The following is a 24,226-nucleotide window of genomic DNA, read 5'->3' as shown; positions in this document are numbered from 1 at the left end:
TTACGCACAGTCGTGCGAAACTTCCTATGCTGCAGCTGATGTCCGTTTCCCCTCGTCCTGTCTCCACGTACCACTGAAAAGAGACTGGCCTCACTGCTATGGCTGCCACACCTCAGATATTTATAAACCCGGATCAGGTCCCCTCTCAGTCGTCTTTTCTCAAGGCTAAACAGACCCAGTTCACTTAGCCTTTCTTCATAGGGGAGATGCTCCAGGCCCTTCACCATCTTTGTGGCCCTCCGCTGGACTCTTTCCAAGAGATCCCTGTCTTTTTTGTACTGGGAGCCCAGAACTGGACACAGTACTCCAGATGAGGCCTTACCAGGGCAGAGTAGAGGTGGAGGATCACCTCCCTCTACCTGCTGGACACGCTCTTCTTAATGCACCCCAGAATGCCATTGGCCTTTTTGGCCACGAGGGCTCATGGCCAACCTGTTGTCCACCAGGACGCCCAGGTCCCTCTCTGCAGAGCTCCTCTCCAGCAGCTCATCCCCCAGCCTGTATTGGTGCATGCAATTATTCCTCCCTAGGTGTAAGACCCTACACTTGCTTTTGTTGAACCTCATCCGGTTTCTTACTGACCAGCTCTCCAGCCTTCGTATCATCAGAAAACTTGCTGAGGGTGGCCACTATCCCCTCATCAAGCTCATTGATGAAGATGTTGAACAAGACCGGACCCAGCACAGACCCTGGGGGACACCACTGGTTACAGGTCTCCAGCCAGACTCTGCACCACCAACGACGGCCCTCTGCGCTCTGCCAGTCAGCCAGTTCTCAACCCACCTCACTGTCCACTCATCTATCCCACACTTCCTCAGCTTTGTTATAAAGATGTCGTGGGAGACAGTATCAAATGCCTTTCTAAAATCAAGGTAGATTACATCTACCGCTCTTCCCCCATCCACCCAGCATGTGACAGCATCATAGAAGGCCACCAAGTTGGTCGAGCACGACCCTCCTTGGTGAACCCATGCTGACTACTCCTGATAACCTCCTTTTCTCCCAGTTGTCTGGAGATGGTATCCAGCACAAGCTGTGTTCCATCACCTTTCCAGGGACGGAGGTGAGGCTGACAGGCCTATAATTACCTGGATCTTCCTTCTTGCCCTTTTTGAAGACTGGAGTGACATTGGCTATCCTCCAGTCTTCAGGGACCTCCCCTGTTGTCCAAGACCTCTCAAAAATGATGGAGAGCAGTTCGGCAATGACCTCCGCCAGCTCCCTCAGCACACGTGGATGCACCCCATCAGGTCCCATGGACTTGTGGACCTTAGTACTGCCTAGGCGCTCACGCATGTCCTCTTTCCTGACTAAAGGGAAGTCTCCCATTCCCCAGACCCTCTCACTAACCTCCAGGGTGTGGGATTCCTGTGGGAGAGCCTTTTCACTGAAGACGGAAGTAAAGAAGGCATTCAGTATCTCTGCCTTCTCAGCATCCCCCGTTACCAGAACCCCCCCCTCACTTAGTAAGGGGCCCACATTCTCTCTAGTTTTCCTTTTGCTGTTAACATACTTGAAGAAGCCTTTTTTATTATCCTTTATCACTTTAGCTAGATTCAATTCCAGCTGGGCTTTAGCCTTCCTCGTTGCATCCCTGCAGGCCCTGACTACATTCCTATATTCTTCCCAAGTGGTCAGACCCTTTTTCCACATTTCATGGACCTTCTTCTTTCCTTTAAGCTTGCGCATGAGCTCCTTGCTCATCCACACAGGTCTCCTGCCACCTTTTCCCGATTTCTTGCTCACAGGGACGCACCGATCCTGAGCTTGGAAGAAGAGCTGTTTAAATGCTGACCAGCTCTCAGAGGCCCCCTTCCCTTCTAACACCCAAGCCCACGGGATAGCTCCAAGTAGGTCCCGGAAGAGATCGAAGTTGGCTCTCCTAAAGTCCAGGGTAGCAATCCTACTTATAGCTTTGCTTTTTCTACTCAGGATCTTGAACTCCACCATCTCATGATCACTACAACCCAAACTGCCCCCAACCTTTACTTCCTAAACAAGTCCATCCCTGTTGGTGAGAATAAGGTCCAGAAACACTCCTCCCCGCGTCGGTTCCTCCACCACCTGCATCAGAAAGTTGGCTTCAACGCACTGCAAGAACCGTCTGGACCGTGTGTGCCTGGCCATGTTGGCCGTCCAGCAAATATCTGGATAATTGAAGTCCCCCATAAGCACCAGTGCCTGGGAATGTGATGCTACATCCAGTTACTTTTGGAAGGCCTCATCAGCCTCCTCATCCTGATCAGGGGGCCTGTAGTACACCCCCACAACAGTGTCACCCTTACCAGCCTGCCCCTTGATTCTCACCCATAAGCTCTCCACTGCTACATCACTCTCCCCCAAGTGAAGTTCAATACATTCTAGCTGCTTTCTCACATAAAGAGCAACTCCACCACCCCGCCTAGCCAGCCGATCTTTCCTAAAAAGCACATAGCCCTCCATGACAACATTCCAGTCATGCGAGCTGTCCCACCACGTCTCCGTGATCGCGATGAGATCATGACCTCGCGACCGCACGCAGAACTCCAGCTCTTCCTGTTTATTCCCCATGCTACGTGCATTAATATAAATGCACTTAAGAGAAGCAGCATCCCCCCACCCCTCTCCAAGACTTTGAACTCCACTGTCTCCACCCATCAAGTTCTGTTTGGAGCCTCGAACTGCCCCCTCAGTCCCAGCGGTCCTCATTTTGTCCCCTTCCCCCTTCATACCTAGTTTAAACACCTGTCAATAAGTCCCGCCAGTTCCTCAGCTAGAACCCTCTTTCCCCATGGAGACAGGCTGCATCCATCTGCAGCCATCATGCCAGGTGCCGAGTAAATTGCCCCATGATCAAAAAAAACAAAACTCCTGCGTTTGCACCAACTCCTAAGCCATTTGCTCAAGAGATGGATTTTTAGGCTCATCCCAGTATCGTTTCCTGCCACTGAAGGTACAGATGTAATAACCACCTGCACACCTGTTCCTTCAACTACCCGCCCCAGTCCCCTGAAGTCATCTTTGATAGCCTTCAGGCTTTTCTCACCAACTTCTTCACTGCCAGCCTGTACTATCAATAGTGAATAGTAGTCAGAAGGGCAGATCAGTCTGGGAAGTCTCCTAGCAATGTCTCTGACTCGTGCCCCAGGGAGGCAGCATGCCTCTCTGCGGGTAGGGTCGGGCCAGCATATAGGGCCTTCGGTTCCTTGCAGCAGGGAGTCGCCTATGACAACCACCCTTCTATCCTTCCGGGTGGAGGAAATCTTGAGGCGTGGGGTTGACCGCTTCCCCCGAGGCACCCTCACGGGTGGGCCTCCCTCCACATCTGCACACACCTCTCCCTCGGGTTCCAGGGCCTCAAATCTATTCTGCAGAGGCACCTGGGGAGCCGAGCATGGCCTGGGGTGGGGACCCCCACAACACCGAGTAGGTATCTGTTTCCACCCATCCTTCTCTCCCAAACAGCTTTGCTCTAGTCAGCAACAACAGGGCAGATGCTCCTCCACTGAGCAGTGGATATCACCTTGCCCTTTTGGGAGAGAGTTTTGTCCCAGTCCCACGCCCCCTAGTTCTACATAAGTATTGTGAGGGGAAGGAGCAGACTGGGGGCTCACTGTATCAGGAGCACAGTCTGTCTGTCGATTCCTCTCTGTCACCTGTTTGCAAGGCGACTGGAGGCCACATGCCCCATAGGGAACCACAGTTGCATGCCGGGACCTCAGGGCCGATAGGGCCTGGCACCACCAGTAATTTCCTTTTCACAGCCCTTGATGGTCCTCAGCCTCTCCACCTCTTCCCTCAGGCAGGCCACCAGACTGAGAAGGTCATTTACCTGGTCGCACCTTACACAGGCATTGCCTCCATCACCTGACACTTCAAGGGCCAGACTCTGGCACTCATTGCAGCCAGCAGCCTGAACGCTAGCGTGCTGTTTTGGGACCTCAGTCTGGGTCGCCACACTCTTCTTGGCTACAGCCTTCCTCTTACGTGTGCAGGGGACCTCTGTCTGGGTCTCCACATGTTTCCTGGCAGTAGCCTTCTGCCGTATCAGTTTCTAAATACCTCCAACATTGCTTTTCATGACTTTCTTGCAAATTCCCACTTGCATCTTTTGTTAAAAAAACTCAAGTCTGCACAGCCCAATCTTTGCAGATTATTCAAAATGATGATTTTTTTATGACCACAAAGTGATGTTATTTTTGTTCTATTTTAAAACCATTCTCAATTCTTCAGTTCGTCCTGTAAAGTTGGCCTATTTCCCACAATATTACTTTACAAAGTAACATCAATATAAAGGGGAAATTTGAGAAATTAATACAACTGTCATGAGAAAGCTCCAGAGAGATCTCTTGTTAGTAAGACACGCACTCTTCTTGCAGCCAGCACAAAGTACCAAGGCAGTGGTCCTTACCGTACACATTAACAGTAGTGGTTTTGTTGTTTGTCCCAGCAACATTACTGGCCATGCAGGTATATTCACCCCCATCCTGCAGCCGAACTCTTTCAAGATGCAGGCTCCCATCACGTCGAACATTAATGTAGGGATTGGGAACCAGCTGCCAAAAGAGTAATGTAATATTTTACTAAGCAAATACACACTTGATAGTATTTACTTTGGTATGTAGTGCAGCTTTATTCTTTTTACTGTTTCAGGTTAAAAAAAAAATTTCTATGTTCCTGGAGAATTTTACCAAAGCTTTTCCTACTTTCCACCTTTCATAAAAAGTTAACTTCAAATAATACTTTTGGTAACACCTCATATATAGTGCTGGAGTGAAATTAATGTCTACAATGGCTATGGCACATATACAACCACCAGGGTAGCTTATAATCATGCACCAAAGCAAGAGCAAATCTAGCTGAATTATTCTATTCCACTTTGTATTTGTAAGTCCAGTAACCCCATGTCATGACAGATCAACTCTCCTGATTGCAACTACTTGTTTCTCTTCCATAAATAGATTACTTTCACTGTTGTTGTCAGAAACTTCTAGAAACTCTTGGTATAACTATCATAAAAGAGATCAGCTCTGAAGCATACCTGCACCCTCTACGGATGCTGTATAGACTTGTATTTTTCGTTAGTGTACTGGCAACAGAAACATTTAAATTATCCACTGCAAAAGATAACATAGAATTGTACCTTTCAGCAAAAAAAGTTTGTTTTTTTTTTTTAAATTGTACATCCTCTAGCAGTATTAAAAATTCGCAGTGATCTTTACTAATCAGCTAGAAGAGCTCAGCAACAAAGACCGGCCCTACAGAAACACTGTCTTAAGAGAAGTGGCTAAGCGAGCTGGGATTATTTAGTCTGAAGAAAAGGAGGTTCAGGGAAGACCTTATCACACTATAACTACTTGAAAGGAAGCTGTGGTGAAGTAGGGGTCAGCCTCTTCTTCTGTATAACTAGCAATAGGATGAGAGGGAATGGCCTCAAGTTGCACTACAAGAGGTTCAGTTTGGCTATTAGAAGAATTTCTTCTCCAAGAGTGGTCAGGCACTGACACAGGCTGCCCAAGGGTATGGTTGAATCACCATCCCTGGAAGTGCTCAAGAAATGTTCAGATGTGGTACTAAGGGACATGGCTTAGCGGGGAGATATCGATGGTAGGTTGGTGGTTGGACTGAATGAGCTTGGAGGTCTTTTCCAACACTTGTGATTCTATGATTCAAACACTAATAAACTATCATTTCTCAAGGGGATTGGCTGTACTGTGAATGACATCACCAGAAGAAATTCAGAAGCAGCTTCTGTCTTGCAGATACAGCCACCTGGCTTCTCTTTGGCAGGCAGTAGCTCTTTCATGAAGCAGTGTTGGACAGTTGTAAAGTCATTGCAATGCCACTGAATCCTTGTTTTCAGTGAGCCAGTCCAATTTCATGATAGACCTTTATTTGTAAGCATAAAATCTATCACTACATTTACATCTACAGAATATCAATCTCTGGAAATTAAATCAGTGTGCTACCATGGCTTAAAACATCTGCTATTGATTTTCTATATCAAGAAATCTTGTAAGAAAGAAAACAGTCTTACCACCACACTGTTCTTAATCCACTTCCGGTCTGGAATGGGGTTTCCGGCAAGCAGAACACATGGCAAAGTGAGCTGCTGCCCCTCAATTACATTGGCTGTGGCTGGGCTTATTCCAATCAGAGGTGCAACTTGAGGGAAAAAAAAAAGAAAAAAAAGAAAAAAAAAGAGAAATAATTAGAATTTTTAAAATATATATTTTATATATATTTAAATATATATGTATCTATGTAAGGTACTGGATACGAATTTTTACTATTAGCCCTGCCAAGTACTATTACTTGCAGCAGTATCAGACAAAAGTCTGCTTATGCAAGGCACTATGTGAATAGAGAGCAGGAAACATTTTCTACAATGAAAACCATACGATTTACAGAGGAAAAAAAAAAAAAGGAAAAAAAAACCCATAACAGTCAACAAAAAGCACCACAGTACCAGTATACTTATCTAAGGACAAAACACACCAGATGAGGCTCTGGTATCTGAAATGTCAGTGACAGAAAGAAAAAAAACAACAGAGGATTGAGTAGCATAGGAAAGAAAAGTAAGTTGGAGTAATACACATACAGTAATTCTAAGGTTAAGAAGCAGCAGCAAAGAAAAGACATTGAATGGCTGAAACTGAATCCAGTCCAGCACTTCCCTGAAAGCTCATGTTCCCATGGATACCGAGCTGATACATTTCCTTACTAGGGGGAAAATACTGAAGAGGTTTTTAATAAGTAAAAACTTCTTCTTTACCAAACATTATCAGCATTATAGATTTCATCACATGTTTTAATTTAACCAATGTTTGCTTTGATGGTAGACAGAACAATTCTTATCCTCCTACAAATTCATATGTTCCATAGCACTATTTTTCCTTTTATTGCCAATTGCCCAAGATAATACACAACTCCTTGAAAGCACAGTTATTGTCAAAGCAGGATGTTTAGTGTCTTCTTGGATCACTAAGATTTCTTCCCAGTTGTAGCCATGAATTGCCGTAAGCAAGTTCACTACTACTTTTTTTTTTTTTTAATCACATGGTAGAAAATCATTGGCATTAATCATGATGGTGACTTTTCATTCTTTAATCGATTTGCTAAGCAATAAGAAACAGAATACAGAATACGTCATTTTTAAGGTCCGTGTTACAAAGTGTAGGTGGAACTATTGTAAGCTGATAAAAAGACAGTGTTATAATGTGAAAATTTCAGTGAGTTCAATTACAATATTCGATGCAAATATCTTCTGATTTAGTTTATGTGGCTGACTACATTTGTGTAAGAATTGCTACAAACACAGGTATATCCTGTGTATGTATGTAACATATTAACATCCTATTCATCATAAAAAAAAACACTGCTACCAATTCCAGCATATTCAATGTATGGAAATGCTGCCAGTCTTCCCTTTCCCTGATATCACTGACATTAACCAGACTTACCCAGTCCAGTTACCGTGATTGTGGCTGGCTGTGACTGAATCCTTCCAAACTGGTTTTCAGCTTCACAGACATAAGTTCCTTCATCACTAATCCACAAATCTACAGAAGGAAAAAAGAAAAAAAAAAAAAAAAGAAAAAGAAAAAGAGAGAGAGAAATAGATTGCAGCAGCTGAAATTACACTATATTCTTTTTTTTTCAGATCATTCCTTTCCTTCTCTCAGCAAGGATGGAAATAATGACTACGAGTACTTGATTGAAAAGGTATGACATATACCTTTTCAGCACTTTATATATTGCATATATTTTAATACAGCATACACTACTGTGTACAAATGATACCTTGTATTTACATGTCCACACATGCATATACTGTTGCACAGCGCATTTTCTGGGGAACACTGCTTACACTACATAAAGTATTGTCTCTCTGCATGTTTATAGACACGTAACACATGAATTACTCTGCTTTACATACTCTATACAGAAATTACTTCACTCATCCTGCTAAGTTCTAGAAAAGCATAAAAGAACTAACTAAGAAAACAGAATAATATCATTTGGTGTCTGGGTGACCAAAATGCTCCAGAGAACTGAAATTGCAAAAACACTTGCAGAATTCCTAGCTATTACCTAAATTAGGACTTGCTTAAAGCAGTAATTTTAAAAACACTTCTTGAGAAAAAAAGAGTAAAATAAAATTCATGACTCCTCAGTATTAACAGAGTCCACAAAGCACATTTATTTAAACAAAAGTGTAATTATTTCAGTGAAGATCAGTGAAGGCAGAGACCAATCATAAGTGAATTCAGCAACTCAGAGGAAAACAATGCACATCAACAGCAACAAAATCAGTATCAGAAACATAATCTCTGATAAAATCTATTTTTTTTTTCAAAGTTAACTATTCTACACAGTCATATAATAATTTAAATCCATTGCATATGTTGTATTTCCCTCTAGCACATTTTCTTTAAAAATTTAGCCTACTTACTATTAATTGACAGAGCTCCTGTTCTGAGCTGACTGATGGAACTAACAGCAAGTGGTCTTGAGAAAACGGAAGCGCCACTCAGCCGCTTCCATTTAACCTTAGGCTCTGGGTAACCCTGAACATAGCATGGCAGTGTGATATTTGAGCCAATATCCACAGATTCATCACTGGGTTCTTGCGTAAAAACTGGGGGAGCTGGAAAAGATAGAGAAAAAAATACATAAAGTGAATAAGGGGTTTCATCATGACAGTAGTGTTCTGCTTTCAATACTGGCAACCTTCATTTACATCCTACTACACATTATTGGTTTCCTAACAACAGATTCCCAATTCAAGCAACAGTATGCAAACACAACCTAGCATGCTCTTTATGAATAATGAGGAGTTCAGAAATGGGCTAGACATCACACACACACAAAAAAGAAGATACAGCCATCTTTTTCAAAAGAACGTGAGCATTCAGGTGTTAGTATATTTCTCCTCTCCTTCAAACAGCTTTGCCCATTGCTTCAGAAAGTGTACATGCCTATCAGAAATATGCATTTTAAAGGCCAGAGGCAGTTAGAAAGAAATAGAAAAAGGACAGGAAGGACTAAGTTACAGTAAATTTACGCTTAACACAAATGAAATACATTCTCTACATGACAACTATGTTAGGTTGACGTTTGAACTGTTTCCTCCTTCTCTGGCTCTCTCTTCCTCTTTGTAACTTCAGTGCTTTGCAAAAGAAGAATGAAGGAATGTTGGAAATTCAGGTATCATAAGGAAATTTAGCTCAGTGACCACTATCAAAAAGGTGTTCTCAGCACACATAATTATTCAAAGACTTGCATAACCGTATTTGTGAGTTCAGATAAATAAGGCACTGTTGATCACATAAGGAAACACTGAAATAGAGCACTTACTGTCTAGTTCAAACTACTTGCTACTTACAGCCAACATCTAGAGTTATCTTTCCAGAAGCTCTCCCTGCATCATTGGTAGCCACACAGGTATAATCACCAGCATCCAGCTCTTGTGTTTCCTGGATCTTCAAAAGACCCTGATGAGTATCAATAATGAGAAACGCTGATGCCCTCAACTCTAAGTCACCTAATTTTGGACAGAAAAAAAGTAACTGAAATATAAAGAGTGTATTTATCAAAATTACTCTAACAAAACCGTGTCCAAGTCTGAGATTAGTTCACAACATAACTGTACTCATTCAGCAGATAAGTATAGTCAGATAATCATTCAACTCAGTGGGAAAAATCACTACTGCATTAGATACAATCAAATTTTATTTATATTTATTTTGCAAGAAAAATACAAAGTTAAGTAGGTTTGGATAGACATCAGTATAAGGACAGTATGCCAAGTTGTATTTCTCCTTCTCACATTAGAGACTACTTATGGAAGTCATTTGTCTGCCAGCTCCATGCCTTACTGCAAAACCAGGAAAACAACTCTGCTACCTCTCAAGCAGGAGCCAGGATACTGCTGAGTAATGTTCAGAATGTGTCCATGTGCAGAAAGACATTTTGCAGTTTTTGTAGCAGATAGCTAAACATTTTCTGACAAAGCATGAAACACAGCTGAGTGCAAGAGATGCACAGTTTTTTCTTTTTAATTACTGTAAGGTATGTTCTTTCATTATATTTAAACAGAAGTGAGATTTCATGTCCTCAGTGTTAAGTGCCCTATCTTCTAGATTAGAGAATTTCACGTCAGTCACTATTTGAATAATACATAAAGCTTTTGAGAAAACTAAAGTCACTTCAAAATCATTGCTCTAAGCAAAAGTAAATAAACACAAAGAAGTGCACCTTTAAACCATTTAACTTGAGGATGTGGGATTCCAGTTGTTTTACACTCCATAATAGTTGTGTCTCCAAGAGCAACCAGAATTTCACTTTGAACTATGGTCACTGTTGGGCCCTCTAAAAAGAAACAAGGAAAAAATGAGTTCCTCATCCAAAATGTCTACCATTTTTAAGAAGCAAATGATAAAAGATTAATCTTCTGCTTTTATGTAAGACATGTTTGCCTTAAAGTCAAGCAGGCTTAAAAATCATGTAAGGTGATAGAAAAATAATATAAGAAAAGTAGAGTTTGGAATATCAGAATACCTGAACCATATATAGAATATGCAGGCATGTAAGGAAAGAACTGAAAGAGTCTGACCATTCAAAAAGTAAAAAGAGACTTTCCAACTCTCCAACTGAAGGTTGGTCATTAAGAATTTTGGTATTTTGCTGTTAATACACAGCATAGTGTGTAGAGGGCACGATTTGGACTAGGACTCCAGGGCTAAGCACACAACAGAAAGTTAGAAGAAAATTATTCCTTCTCCAAGGATCTACTCAGTTTTGCATGTCTACTCTACCATGTCTTGTTTTTCTGGAGTTTCAGTTCTACAGATTACCACTCTGAAGCTGTAATAGTTTGCTTTTTAATTTCATTTCATTACTTCTTTTGCTTACTGATATATGTAAGAATAGATGTCTGTTTCTCTGTCCCAGCTGAGTTACTTGCCAAACAACCATAAACACCTGCATCTTTTGGAACTGCCTGTTTTATGATCAAGGTGCCTTCTGGGGTCAATCTATACCTGAGAATACAAAGGGAACCGACCAAAATGGTTAGTTAAAGAAAACAGAAAAACCATTTCACACACACTCCAAAAATATGATCAGATAATCTACAAATAGATGCTACTGTCTTTATCTTATTATACTTATTATTAGTTGTAGTAGTATTTCTGCCAGAGGATACCAATGCATGTTGTAAAGAACACTGAGTTTAATCTTGTAGAAAACTTCTAAAGAAAGTAATCATAGTATTTCTACTTTATAGATAAGATAATTGAAATCATAGAGTTATAAGGACGAAGATCAAAGTACTTTTTTCCAAAGCTCACATGCTCCTGTGAAAGAAAGAGAACATTTTGGCATTCTTCAAAACTTCTTATCACACAGGAGGGACAAATAAAAAAAGGAAAAGGAGAAAGCAAAGCTATAATCCCTACCTATTTGAACCAACGATAAACATTTCATTGTGTGTCCATACTACTGTTGGCTTTGGATAACCTGTAGAAGAACACTTGATAGACACTTCAGAGCCTTCTGTAAAAGTCTGATCCTTAGGTGAAATGACAATCTTAGGTGGTTCTATTAAAAGAAATGAAAAATAGAAATTAAAATGATACATTTTGTTAGCACTTACACATTATAACCACCACTTTATTTCTGATGAAGGTGATGATCACTGTTCTCCCATAGCTGCCTCCACTAAACCCAAATAATGAGCATCAGACATACATGAATTATGTCAGAAGGCCAATTACTGCACTAAAACATGATCAATCTGGTAACAACACTTTTGTTGAAGTCTCTTCCATTTACAGCATTATTCAAAGAGTTTCTATTTCTTGAATTAGCAATCCTGTTTCAGAATTTATTTACTTCTTTTTCTCTACTACAGCATGCCTGTTCTTCCATGTAAAACACACAAGCCTTTATAAAAAAGTAAAGGGTTCAGGCTACATGGGTCACATGAATTCTCATGCTTCCAGTTTGCTTTGCTCTGCACTGGATCTCCCAAATATGAGCATGAACCTGCCCAGAACTAAACAGAGTCATCAACATCAATGTCACAAAGAAATAAAAATGGATTTCAGCTGCATTTTCACGAAAAGAGAGACTCATGAGCATCACAGCATGAGCATCTACTTATATCCTTGGACTTATTTTTTCCATAAAGATCAAAGACCGTTAAAACAGTTCCCTGTGACAACTGACATTTTCTTCTACAATATTTACCATTTTGCCTACTTACAGCGACAAGAAAAAATTTCACACCACCCAATACATGAAAAACTAGCAATTCATAGCACCAACTGCTGCTCCGCTGCCTGACAGCAAGAGGGCTTGAGGGAATGGCATGGAGCTGCATCAGGGGAAGGTCAGGCTGTGGGTAGTAGTTACTTCAGGCAGAAGTTACTACAAGAGAAGCTCACAATAAAGTAAGTTAAAAACATGTAAGAGTACACTTAACATACAGTTACCTTGTACTGTAAGGAAGACAGATGCCATGGTAGAGCCATCCTTGTTAGAAGCTATGCAGTTGTACTTGCCAGCATCTGTGAACTCTACTGCTTTCACTTCTAAAGATAGGTTGCTCATAATCTTCATCCGTAGGGACTCCTGGAGCCTCACATCCCTGCCATTTCTCTGCCAAGTAAGATTGTAACGCATGGTGCTTACAACCAGGCAGGTCAGGATGGCTCCTTCCCTAAGGATAGCTGTGACATTGTTAGGAACCTGAATCACAGGCGGAGGTTCTGCATAAAAAGAACAGAATAAAGAACAAAATAAAGAGAGAAAAGATTTAGAAACTTTTGACTCTTAAAAAGTAACTTCAAGCATACCACAGCATGAAAAAATTGTAATATTGTTTTAATATTGAATTTCATATCGTATTACTAAAGCCATAAAACAGGGAACCCAGATCAGTTTCCTCATTCCCCAGTGCTAAGTTATCTGACAGATGACAAGAACACATGATTTACACGGAAGAACTACGATATAGAATCATAGAACCACTCAGGTTGAAAAGATCACTAATATCATCTACTGAAACCATCAACTTTTGTCTGTGACCATTCTAGATCACATCATCCAGTGCAACACCTACCTGCTTCTTTAAAACCTCCAGGGATGGTGAATCCACCATTTCCCTGGGCAGCCTGTTCCAACACCTCACCACTCTTTCTGAGAGTTTTCTTAATATCCATCATGAATCTCCCTTGGCACAACTTAAAGCCATTCCCTCTAATCCTATCGCCGATTATCTAACAAAAGAGGCCAACCCCCACCTCACCACAACCTCCCTTCAGGTAATTGTAGAATGTTTCCTCCAAGCTCCCCTTTCTCTAGACTGCACAGTCTCAGTTCCCTGAGTCACTCTCCATAAGCCTTGTGCTCCAGACCCCTCACCAGCATTGCTGCCCTTCTCCGGACACACTCTAAGGCCTCAGAATCTTTCTTGTAATGAGGGGCCCAAAACTGAGCACAGTACTTGAAAGTGCAGCCTCACCAGTGCCGATTGCAGGAGTATAATACTTCCCTAGTCCTGCTCACTATGCTATTTCTGATAAAAGCCAGGAAGCCATTGGCCTTCTTGGCCACCAGCGCATACTGCTGGCTATGTTCAGCCAGCTGCCAACTAACATCCCCAGATCCTTTTCCTCTGCACAGTCTTCCAGTCACTCTGCCCCAAGGTGGTAGCGATGCACAGGAATTTCGTAATTGAAATGCAGGACTTGACACTTGGTCTCGTTGAAGCTCATCCCCACTGGCCTGAGCCCAGTGATCCAGTCTGTCCAGATCCCTACATAGGGCCTTCCTACCCTCTGGCAGATCAACACTTCATCCCAGCTTGGTGTCATCTGCGAACTTAATGAGGGTGCATTCAATTCCCTCTTCCAAAACATTAGTAAGGATATCAAACAGGACGAGTCCCAATATTGACCCCTAGGGAACATCACTAGTGACTGGTCGACAGCTGGATTTAACTCCATTCACCACCACTCTCTGGACCAGAATCAAATATCACATGTATGAGAGAGGATTTAGTTCTGCTCTTTGACCTAATATTGCACCAGGATAAGCCAACATGAGATTGCAGCCCCACAGAAAGTGACAGCAGCAGGTCTCTAAGTCTGATCTATGACTGAAGCATGACCACAAAAGGTCGAATCCAGGTTACGCTTTAGTTTTTGTTTTTTGTTTTTTGTTTTTTTTTAAACAGGTGTGCATATCAGAGAGGAAAATAAATAAAAATGTTGTTAGCATGGTCTTCTAATGGAAACAATGAATTCAAGTCATCAGCTGCTGCAAGAATTACCATTATGTTCCTCACCTGATTTCTAGGTTTCTAGGGAGTGCAGGAAGGAAGCAGATGTTTTTGCCTTCAAGTCCATCTGATTGAAGACTTTATTATAGAAGATAAAGAAAAGGTGAGGCAAGGCAGTAAGCACAGTGCAGACACAGCTCTGAGAGATGAGCAGTATCAGGCAGCAATAAACAGACATGCTAACTGATGGACTATTAAGAAGACGGGCATCATTTCAAAGAGGAACCAACCTGGACTTGGCAACAGAAAACAATGCAAACTGGGGTTGGGGGGGAGTGGGGGAGGGAGGGCAACAGCAGTGCATAAAATGGTGAAGGAATGTGCAGCAGAAGCGAGTCTGGAAGACACACAGGAGTAGACAAAAAGATACAGAAGGGGTCTGTCACATATGGAATATCAGTAGTCAGCGTGCTTGCCTTATGGAGCCCAGGCACTGAGCCTGCCCTATCTTCTCACTAAATCTTCATTCTGCGGCCTCACTCTCTCTCACACACAGGTGCTGCAAGGGCCCACTGCTGCTGGAGCAAGTGCAAACAGGCTGGGTGCCAGGCACAGGAGTCTGAGCAGGGTGCAGGCATCCCCAGCCTGTGACACCAGCCACTGGGGAGACTGGGCAAACCATGCCAACTGCTGGAGCAGGTAAGGGTCCCAGCTGCAAGCTGCCAGAGCAGAAACTGTGCATGTCCCAAAAGCCTGCTACTGGCAGGGCCTGGAGCAAGCAGAGGGCTCATTACCAGTGGCTGGAGCAGAGCTGCAGGTCATGGTTACATGCCCAGCACCAGGCACAGGGAGGTCAGAGCAGGGGGAGAGTCAGCATCTTCCCCAAAACAGGTGTGTGACAGGCAGGTTCACTAGCTAGCTTCAGGGAAGGGGCATGGGGTGGGCACAGGAGCAATGGTAGTACTTCAGGTGTCACATACCTGTGACCAGAGAGTGGTGTGTGCTCTCACTAGTGAGCTCCAGTCCCTACCAGCAGCAAGAGCAACTTGGCTGCTATGGATGACACAAGGCCCACACAACAGCTCTGCTGCAGTGCTTTGTGGGCATTCTAGGATTCTCCGAGCACCTGCAGTATGCACACAGCAGGCTAGGCTCTGCAGCTGGCAGAACATTGCTCAGCAGTTTCCAGGCACATTTTGTATAATACCAATCTTTCTCTTCCAATTTGTACATATATTATGTTTTAATTTCCACTATTTGTTATTGTTTGCTTTCTGCAAACAATACTCATCTGTATGTTTTTAATCATGCTCCTAGAAGGATGCAGCTGCAATAACTTAATACTGGAATTTAGCTTTGAAACCATAAATGCTAAAAATAGGAGCTCTTGTCTTGATCCTGCCTGAGATATAGCTGGTAAAGGAGAAAAAAAACATCTCAGTGCTATAGAATGCATACATTCCATATACATTTATGGAATGTATGAAGTGTTACACTGTAAAAATTAGATATATATATAAATTCTATTTGTTTTCTTTTTCTTCCCAAACTAGTTCTTGCAAAGAAAAGATCTGCAATGAATAATGTTCTGACCGAAGTGCTTTAACAGAAAAAAGACCGCTGTAAGAGCTAGACCAAGTCTTTATCAGTACACAGCAAAAAATGAATTATCCTAAGTAAAGCAAGCCTAAGAGAAAAGAAAACATATCTGTATTTATTAAGGGTGAAAGCTGCTCCTCAACTCAGAGCCAACAATAACTTGCCCTCACTGAAGTCTCCTGTGGGGTCTCAAGCAAGATTCACAAGCCTTCAGGTAGCTCACTGCACGCTAACAAATCCCTCATACACTGCATGTCTGGCTGTGCAGCTCTGTTTCCCAACACATACAGTCCCAAGCAGCCACACTCTTATTACCAATACCAAGTGTATGTTAACAAATGCAGAGGAGAACTGCTTGAGATTTGCTTATTGGAGTTTCACTCTTGCACTTTAGGGACTTGAGGAGGTTTTGGGGAGGAAAAGACAAGACTTAAATGTTTCCCAAAGGAATATCCACAAGTACGCTACTGAAAGAAACTCAGAAAAATAAGAGAAAAACAGATTAAAATCCCTATCTTTTGGCTGTCAGTCCATATCTTTTAACACAATAGCCTCTTATAACAACATTGTGCACTGCAATCTCCTGGTCAAGCTCTTAAGTGAGTGCAGTGTGTAGTCAGCTAAAGGGAATTTAGTTTATGTGTCTGCACAAGCTAACAAGCCATTTGACATTAAGATTTAACACTGGTGAGAAAGACAAACTCAAGTGTTTGCTTTTCCTGAAACTAGAAAGTGTTGACACAGTTCCAGTACCTTTCACCCAGCAGCTGGCAAAACTGATAATCTGTGATGTGCTGTCATCTGGGCAAACTAAGGAAACTTGAGAAGATTGTCTGCATAAATAAGTTTCAGATAATTTTATTTCAAATATTTGCGTACAAGGCTTTCAAAAGTATCTCCCTCACATTACTCCTCTGACACTTAAGAGAGCTAATTGCTCACGTCTGCAGTGTGTCACCTGCAAATGGATCTCACAGTAAATGAGATGATGCCACAATTTCCCCCAGTCATTCCCTCTTGATTCTCAAGTGCTATCAGTGTCACAAGAGAAAAGTTAGGATTCTCTTTCATTCAGTTCCCTCTGTAAGGAAGAGAATGGCTGAAACTTCCTGACCAAGAGTCCTTACGCACACAACTTCTGAGCGAAAATATAACAGCTGCCTGTACTCTAAAATATGGGTTGAAACAAGAAAATGACAATATCCTATTCACTAGAAGAATTTTGCTAGATAAATAATGAACTAGTGCTCAGCTAGGACTCAAATAAGTACTGATGTTACTGTTCTATTCTACTTGAATACTCCGTGTGACTAAAAGGATGTTCCTCTTCTCAGATCTACTACCTGGTATAAGAGGGCTGTTTCTCTATGAACTTTCCCTTGCATGGAATCAGTGATGTCAGGCTGGATTTCTCTCCCCTCTCCCTCCAATGTTCTCATACTGCATTCTGGAAAAAAAACCAAGGTGAAGGAATACACAGGTCACTGCCTTCAGCTACTGTAAGGGCTGCTTTAGAGAAAACAATCTGAGTCTTCTTGGAACACAAAAGATAAGAGTCCATGGTTGTAATACTCAGCATGGGAAGCTACAACTAGACTGTTATGCATTTTTCAAGTGAGGGCAATTAACTACTGAAAAGCTGCCCAGAGAGCTTGAGAAATCTGTGGTCTTGGTGACATCCACTGTTTGACTAGACAAGTCCCTGGGGAATGGGATCAAGCTTGGAAGCCAACTCTGCTATGAGCTGAGAGTAAAGTAGTTAATGTGCAAAGGTCTCTCCAACCCAAATGGTTTTGTGGTTCCACGACTCTGGATAGCTAGCCTCAGCTAATCAGCTAATGCAGGAGGGACGTGTCCCCATTTCAAACAAACATTTACAGAAAAGCTTAGGGCTGAATTCCAGCTGTCGTTACAAGTTTCAACTAGCCTCACTGCCACTTGGGCTCTGTTTCACTGTCTTCTCTATTCAAGGGCAATAATTTACCCTTCCACATAGAATCATGAAATTGTTTCAGCTGAGAGGGATCCCTAAAGAACATGAAGTACAACTCCCTTGCAATGAATATGGACATCCACAGCTAGATCAGGTTGCACAGAGCCTGGTCCAGGCCTCTCCACAGACAGGGCATTCACCACCTCCACGGGCAACATCACTCTCACTATGAAAGACTTTCCTTATACCCAAACTAGATTTCCCCTCTTCATGTTTGAAACCATTTCACCTTGTACTGTTCACAACAGATCCTGCTGAAGAGTCTGTCCCCTTCTTTCTCATAGCTCAACTTTACATACTGAAGGGCTGCTCTCAGGTCCTTCTCTTCTCCGAGCTGAAAAGCACCAGCTCTCTCAGCCTGTCCTCATAGGGATGGTGTTTCATTCCTTGGATCATTTTTGTGGCCTTCCTCAGGACGCACTCAAACAGGTCCATGTCTCTCCTGTACTGAGGACTCCACATCTGGCCACAGTACTCCACGTGAGGTCTCACCAGCATAGGGTAGAGGGGCAGGATCATCTTCCACCACGTGCTGGCCATGCTTCTTTTGATGTGGCCAGGATACAGTTGGTTTTCTGGGCTGTGAGAGCTGCTGGCTCATGCCCAGATCCTATCCACCGGTACCCCAGTTCTTATTTGGCAGGGCTGTGCTCCATCCTTACATCTCCCAACTTGTACTGAGAGTGGGAGGTTGCCACGACCTAAGTCCAAGACCTTACACTTGGATTTTTTGAACCTCCTGGCTCAAGCCTAAGTCTCTCTGGATGGCATCCTGTCCCTCAGGCATCCCTTGGTGTCATCTGCAAACTTACTGAGCGTGCACTTGATCCCACTGTCAATGTAATTGATGAAGATATTAAAGATCATCTGCTCTAATACTAACCCCTGAGAGACACCACTGGTCACTGATCTTCATCTGGACATCAAGCCATTGACTGGCACTCTCTGGGTACAATCTCACAACCAGTTTCTTGTCCATTCAACAGACCACTAATCAAATCCACATCTTTCTAATTTGGAAAGAAGGATATTGTGGGGGACCCATGTCAAAGGCCTTACTGAAGCCCAGATAAATAATGTCAGCAGCCCTTCCTTCACCCATTAACTTAATTATGCCATCATAAAAGACCAAACAAGCAAGAACAGTTGCTACAAAGCAAATCCCATGTTAATACTCAAAATCAGTTTCTGCTTAAAATTCAACAAACTTACGTACAGGAGCAGGAAAAGAACACGCTTCCACTTTGAAGTATTTTAAATAATATCTTTTTATTGGCACCAAGTCATATTTCTCACTCTTAAATATTTCAGCACAACGAATTACCATATTTAAATACAGAATGAACTAGTGCCCACCTGATACATCCAGAAAAGTCTGTGCACGACCAGTTCCTGCAGCGTTGGTTGCAATACATTCATAGAAACCTTCATCAGACAAGGAGACTTGGTTGATATCCCAGCTCATACTTGATGATTCTCTAGAGAGAGAAAAAAGTATATTCACTAAACTTCTGAGAGAATCAAGAGGTATGTGGTTTCCTGATTGCAGGCTAGGTTTTTACATTAAGAGGGAAAACAGATCCTCTATTGAATTAAACTAGATCTAGCCTTATGGATTTTATTTAAAGATAAATATTAGCATCGTACACTTTTTAAAAGTATTGAGAAAGGCAAGCTTTTGCTGTAGATGTTTAACTGAAACATTTTAAGAAGCTCTTAATGTATGTCAACAGTTGCCACAGTAAGGCACTATTTGCAGTCATACCTTATTGCTGTATTTTCTACTTGAGATGCTATCTTTCCCTAATACCCATCAGCTTCTATGCAGAACTAGTATGCAGTACCACACTTATGGCTCTTCCTAGCCAGACTTTTAGGTACAGATATGAGCGACACAAAAAGAGCACTGTCCTTTAACAGAGTCTCCCCTGTCTATAAGCAAACACACTCTTAGGTTCGTAGAACAGAGAGGGTGGCATCTAACCTACCTGCTTCCAGGTGACTACATCTAGTCAGCTCTTTCTGCCTTTCAAACTTCAAATAGTTGAAATCCAGCAATGAAGTACCCATACAAAGATATCTTAACTTTAGAGGTACAGCTGGGACAGCAAAAGTTGTGACAGGCTCTAACACCACCAACTCAATTTTCTGCACATTTATTGCCTATCCACATAAAAATAAACTGTGCAACAACTATAAGGACAGAACAAATGGATCCAAGAATAAAATACAGACGATAAAGTACAGAATAGATGTGGGCAAAGTTATAAAACATGAATCCAGACAAACACACACAGTTTTTCTTCTCATAAATTGTGGAGGGGCAAAGTTGATGTGCAACTGTATTGTGTATTTGTCACATGTAACATTAAAGTCAAGAAGAAAACAAAAAATACAACCATATTGACTAGTAGTAAAAATAGCAAATGCTCTTAAAGCTTCTTAAGATTCAAACCTACTTTTTGTTTAAAAACATTCAGAGACACACAGATGATGACATAAATGAACAAAACAGTGTTTCAGCTGCTGTGCCCCAGGGCTTCTGGTGGCCTGTTGCTACGGTTTACAAACAAAACCAGTGAGCATAAGAATATCTAACATAGCTTTAGCAAGAATTTTCACATCATGATAAAATCATTGTAAAACCAAGTTAACAATTCTTTTATTCAGACAAACAAGATGGAGGCAAAGTGATTTATCAACTCTCAAAAATACAGAAAGGAAGAGAAAGCAACTTCAAATATAATTGAGAGTTGAATGCTGTAGCAGCAACCCAATCTGTGGGTTAAACACAAATGAAAATTGTGGTGACCCAAGATGGCTTCCTGTAAATACTCATGCTTCATACTGATTCTAGATAACCTAATACATTATACATCAAAACTATGACACCTCATAGAGCAGTGCTGACAAACTGAAACGGTAGCACAGCCAGAACTGAAGAATAAAACAGTACTTCTTCAAAGTAAAAAAAAAAAAAAAAAAAAGAGAAACTTCTTTATGAAAAGTATGCTAGAAGTGAAATTATGTGATCCAATCTTTTTTTTATTCCTAACTTCTCCTGTATACCAAATGTAGAACATAGAAGTCTTAAGAATGGAGGCATAAAAGGAAACATGTCCAGAGTGGAAATCCCTGAGAAACACAGGCCTGTGGTGGTCTACAGCTTGTTTAGGTGGTTTTGCTGCTGTTTGCAGCAATGTATAGCACACATCTCAAGGCACACCCAAGCAGTAACTACGCACAACTCTTTTCAGCAGGTCTTATGAGAAAACTCAGTACCTTCCACAGCATCAAGTCATTTATTTATGCCAATAATTTGCCACTGTGTTTACTGCACCTGTACAATACACACAATTTGCTGGTCAAGCTGCTTAGCTACTCTGTTCAGAAAACACTAGCACATTCCCTTAGCCAGCCTCTAAGGACCAAATCACGTCCTAGTTATCAGTTCCTGTGAAAGCCACTGACAGGGAGCACAGCACTAATCATGTTGTAACTAACCTCAGCTCCTTCCCTTCAGAAGCCATCCCATGCTGTCCAACATCTCCTACCCAGGAAGGAAGGAGCAGCAGCAAGTTAGCTCATTTGTGCGAACCCTACAGCTGAAGAAGCCTTCTCTGCTCCTGTCACACTACTAACACACATAGCTAGGCAGAATACATTTCATCTGGTTTAGCAAACCAAACTTCAGCCTTACTAACGACCACAACAACCAGCAGACTCAGAGTGATTTTTGCCTTTCTTGTCAGAATTTCGCTTATTAGTTTTGCTCCCTTTGTGGAGACACTGGTGTCATTTATATCACAGGATGGATTGTGAAGACATTAGCACTCATTTCTCACTGACTTACCACTTTTTGTCCTTGAGAACAAAAAGCTGGATGCAAGCCAGCTGTGTGTGGTTGCAGCCAGAAAGGCCAGCTGTATCCTGGACTGCATCAGCAAGGCAGGGAGGGGACTGTCCCCTTCTGCTCTGCCCTGGTGAGGCTCTATCTGAAGTACTGTGAACAGGCCTGGGGCACTAGCACAAGAAGGATGCAGAGCTGTTTGAGCGGGTCCAGAGGAGGGCACTAAGATGATAAGAGGGCTGGAGCACCTCTCCTATGAAGAAAAATTGAGGGAACTGGGCTTGTTCAGCTTGTAGAAGAGAAGGCTGCGGGGAGACCAAATTGTGGTCTTCTAGTACTTGAAGGGAGCGGATAAACAGGAGGAGGACCAACTTTTTACAGTCTGATAGTGACAGGACAAGGGGGAAATGGTTTTAAACTAAAAAGGAAAAAATTAGGTTAGATTTTAGGAAGAAATTATTTACATAGAGTGGTGAGGTACCGTCACAGGCTTTCCAGAGAAGCTGGGGAAACTTCATCCGTGGAGGCATGAAAAGGTAGATTGGATGGGGTCCTGGGCAGCCTGATCTAGTCAGAGGCAATCAGTTCATGGCAGGGAGTAGATGGAAGTCAATTTGCAAGGTCCCTTCCAACCTAAGCCTATGATTCAGTGAATAAGGTGCTGATTACTGGATTTAGTCTCCTAAATCAGAGCGGTCAGAAGCTCCTAGAGATGTTAATCAAAATCCTCATTTCCTTACTAGACTGAATCAGAACATAGAAATCTAAGAAAAGCAAAGCTTTTCAAATTTTAAAGAAATTTCACTTTTTTTTTTCCCAAGATATTACTCATTCAAAATTAGTATTTGTAATTTGAAGCAGACAGCAGTTCCGGAATCAATATTTTAAAAAGTCTGTTAATTTCAAAAAACTCTTAACCTACATTCATTCTAATGGTACTTTCACACAGACAGCTGTCATAGTAGAACTACAATATTCAACTTACCAGATACTTACTTTTTGAAATATGCAGAAGAATGTTTTAGCAAAAAATGACACCTTGTCACCAAAACAAACAAACCTCAATGGAGAGCAATACTACTACAACTCTAGTAAACAGAGGCCATTCAGAACCTCACTACCAGTAAAATGCAGACAAGCCAAGCAAAATTGTACTCTGTATCTGTGATCAGTAACATTTGGCTTGAGATATATTTTGCTAAATTAACTTGTATGACCTGCTCCTTCACCTGTTCTGTAATAAGAGAATGAAAAACACATTCTGCTTATTAGGGTGCTGGATATGTGAAAAGCAGAGAGTAAAGTGTATAGTTTGACAACTAAGAATTCAAAGAAGTTACATGGCTACTAAAGTATGGTGCATGGCTCACTGATCATAAATGGTACATGATAATAAAAACCACAATAACAGTAACAATAGTAATAATAATAATAATCTGTAACATCCTGCTGACAGTATGCAGGAAAGCTTCACCATTTATCTATTGTGGCTTCAATCCACAGAATTCAGCATCCCTAATGAATATTATAGAAATAATAAGATATCAAGTATATAATTGTAAATAGAAATCATGGAATACAAATAGAAAGTAAAATAGGATAGGGAAAAAAGTTACTACTTACTTGAATAGCTGATCCACTCCTAGTTTTACTCCATTTTTAGTGAAGTGTTGAGTAAAAGGTATAAGACTTTCTACATGGCAAGGAACAGACCCTGGCTGTAAGTAATATCCTGGAGTCTTGTTTGGCATTGTAACTTTTGGAGCATCTGAAGAAAGGAAACATTTCCAAAAAGATTATTAACAGCTATTAACATGCCCCGTCTTCTCATTAAAAGAAAATTCAACTTCTGATTAAGCTATATTTATAATCAATAAAATCAACTTGTCCTTCACTACTCAGATAAGACATTATTATATTCAATTCAAATTAATATCTCTTACCAGGAGTAATACTAGAAAATGAAACACTTGAAACTCTCTGGAAAAGATAACCATCCTTGTCGTAGCCCGTTATTTTAAGAAAAAAAGCTTCATCTGGTGGAATAAAGTCAGAAATGTTCCATAGTCCATATGGCTTTCTGTCAGGATAGTATTTCACAGGCAAGGTCTTAAGAGGTTCCCCTGAAATACTCAGAAGCTCAAGACAGTCTACTCTGGCTGGAAGAAGGATTCCTGTGGTATTTAGCAGCACAAAGGTAGGAATCCCTAGAAAAACAGAAATATGCTATTTCAAGTGCTTAAAAAAAAAGAAAAAAATTTTCAATAAATTCAATGTGTATTGCCCACCATCCCATGAATGCACCATTCAGTTTCTACCTTTACTTACAAAGTAGCAGGAAAATAAGCTGCTCTAGAATGTCTTCTGCTTGTTAGCACTGATTAGAGCTTAAATTACTGTTTTCCAACAGGTGTTCCTGAAATAGCAGCCTCTGCATTAACTGCTCTCCATGGCCCAAAGCATTCTCTTAGGGTCCAAAACTACCAAAAGCAAAGTTGCAATTTCAAGGCATTTC

The 24,226-nt window shown here is 41.6% G+C and overlaps 1 protein-coding gene across 11 annotated transcripts in view; it reads right to left on the bottom strand.

Annotated features, from left to right (window-relative positions):
- The window catches only part of HMCN1 (hemicentin 1), a 182,579-nt gene that overhangs the window by 101,615 nt on the left and 56,738 nt on the right, over positions 1-24,226 (bottom strand). For 10 of the 11 annotated variants that reach the window (XM_085232385.1, XM_085232392.1, XM_085232391.1 and 7 more), the window contains 12 exons: positions 23,655-23,918; positions 23,335-23,479; positions 19,218-19,339; positions 12,480-12,755; positions 11,442-11,583; positions 10,897-11,024; positions 10,240-10,353; positions 9,368-9,526; positions 8,435-8,629; positions 7,443-7,541; positions 6,017-6,144; positions 4,391-4,535 (listed from right to left, as the gene is read on the bottom strand). In XM_085232385.1, the coding sequence (XP_085088511.1) occupies positions 4,391-4,535; positions 6,017-6,144; positions 7,443-7,541; positions 8,435-8,629; positions 9,368-9,526; positions 10,240-10,353; positions 10,897-11,024; positions 11,442-11,583; positions 12,480-12,755; positions 19,218-19,339; positions 23,335-23,479; positions 23,655-23,918 (1,917 nt within the window). The remainder of the gene's footprint in view (positions 1-4,390; positions 4,536-6,016; positions 6,145-7,442; positions 7,542-8,434; positions 8,630-9,367; positions 9,527-10,239; positions 10,354-10,896; positions 11,025-11,441; positions 11,584-12,479; positions 12,756-19,217; positions 19,340-23,334; positions 23,480-23,654; positions 23,919-24,226) is intronic. The other variant, XM_085232382.1, reaches the window with a different exon arrangement.

Source organism: Meleagris gallopavo, chromosome 10, assembly GCF_905368555.1.
Source record: "Meleagris gallopavo chromosome 10, MGAL_WU_HG_1.1, whole genome shotgun sequence".
In the NCBI taxonomy this organism is placed as follows: Eukaryota; Metazoa; Chordata; class Aves; order Galliformes; family Phasianidae; genus Meleagris; species Meleagris gallopavo.
The sequence above is the reverse complement of the archived record's forward strand: the minus strand, read 5'-3'. Positions and strand labels throughout refer to the sequence as shown.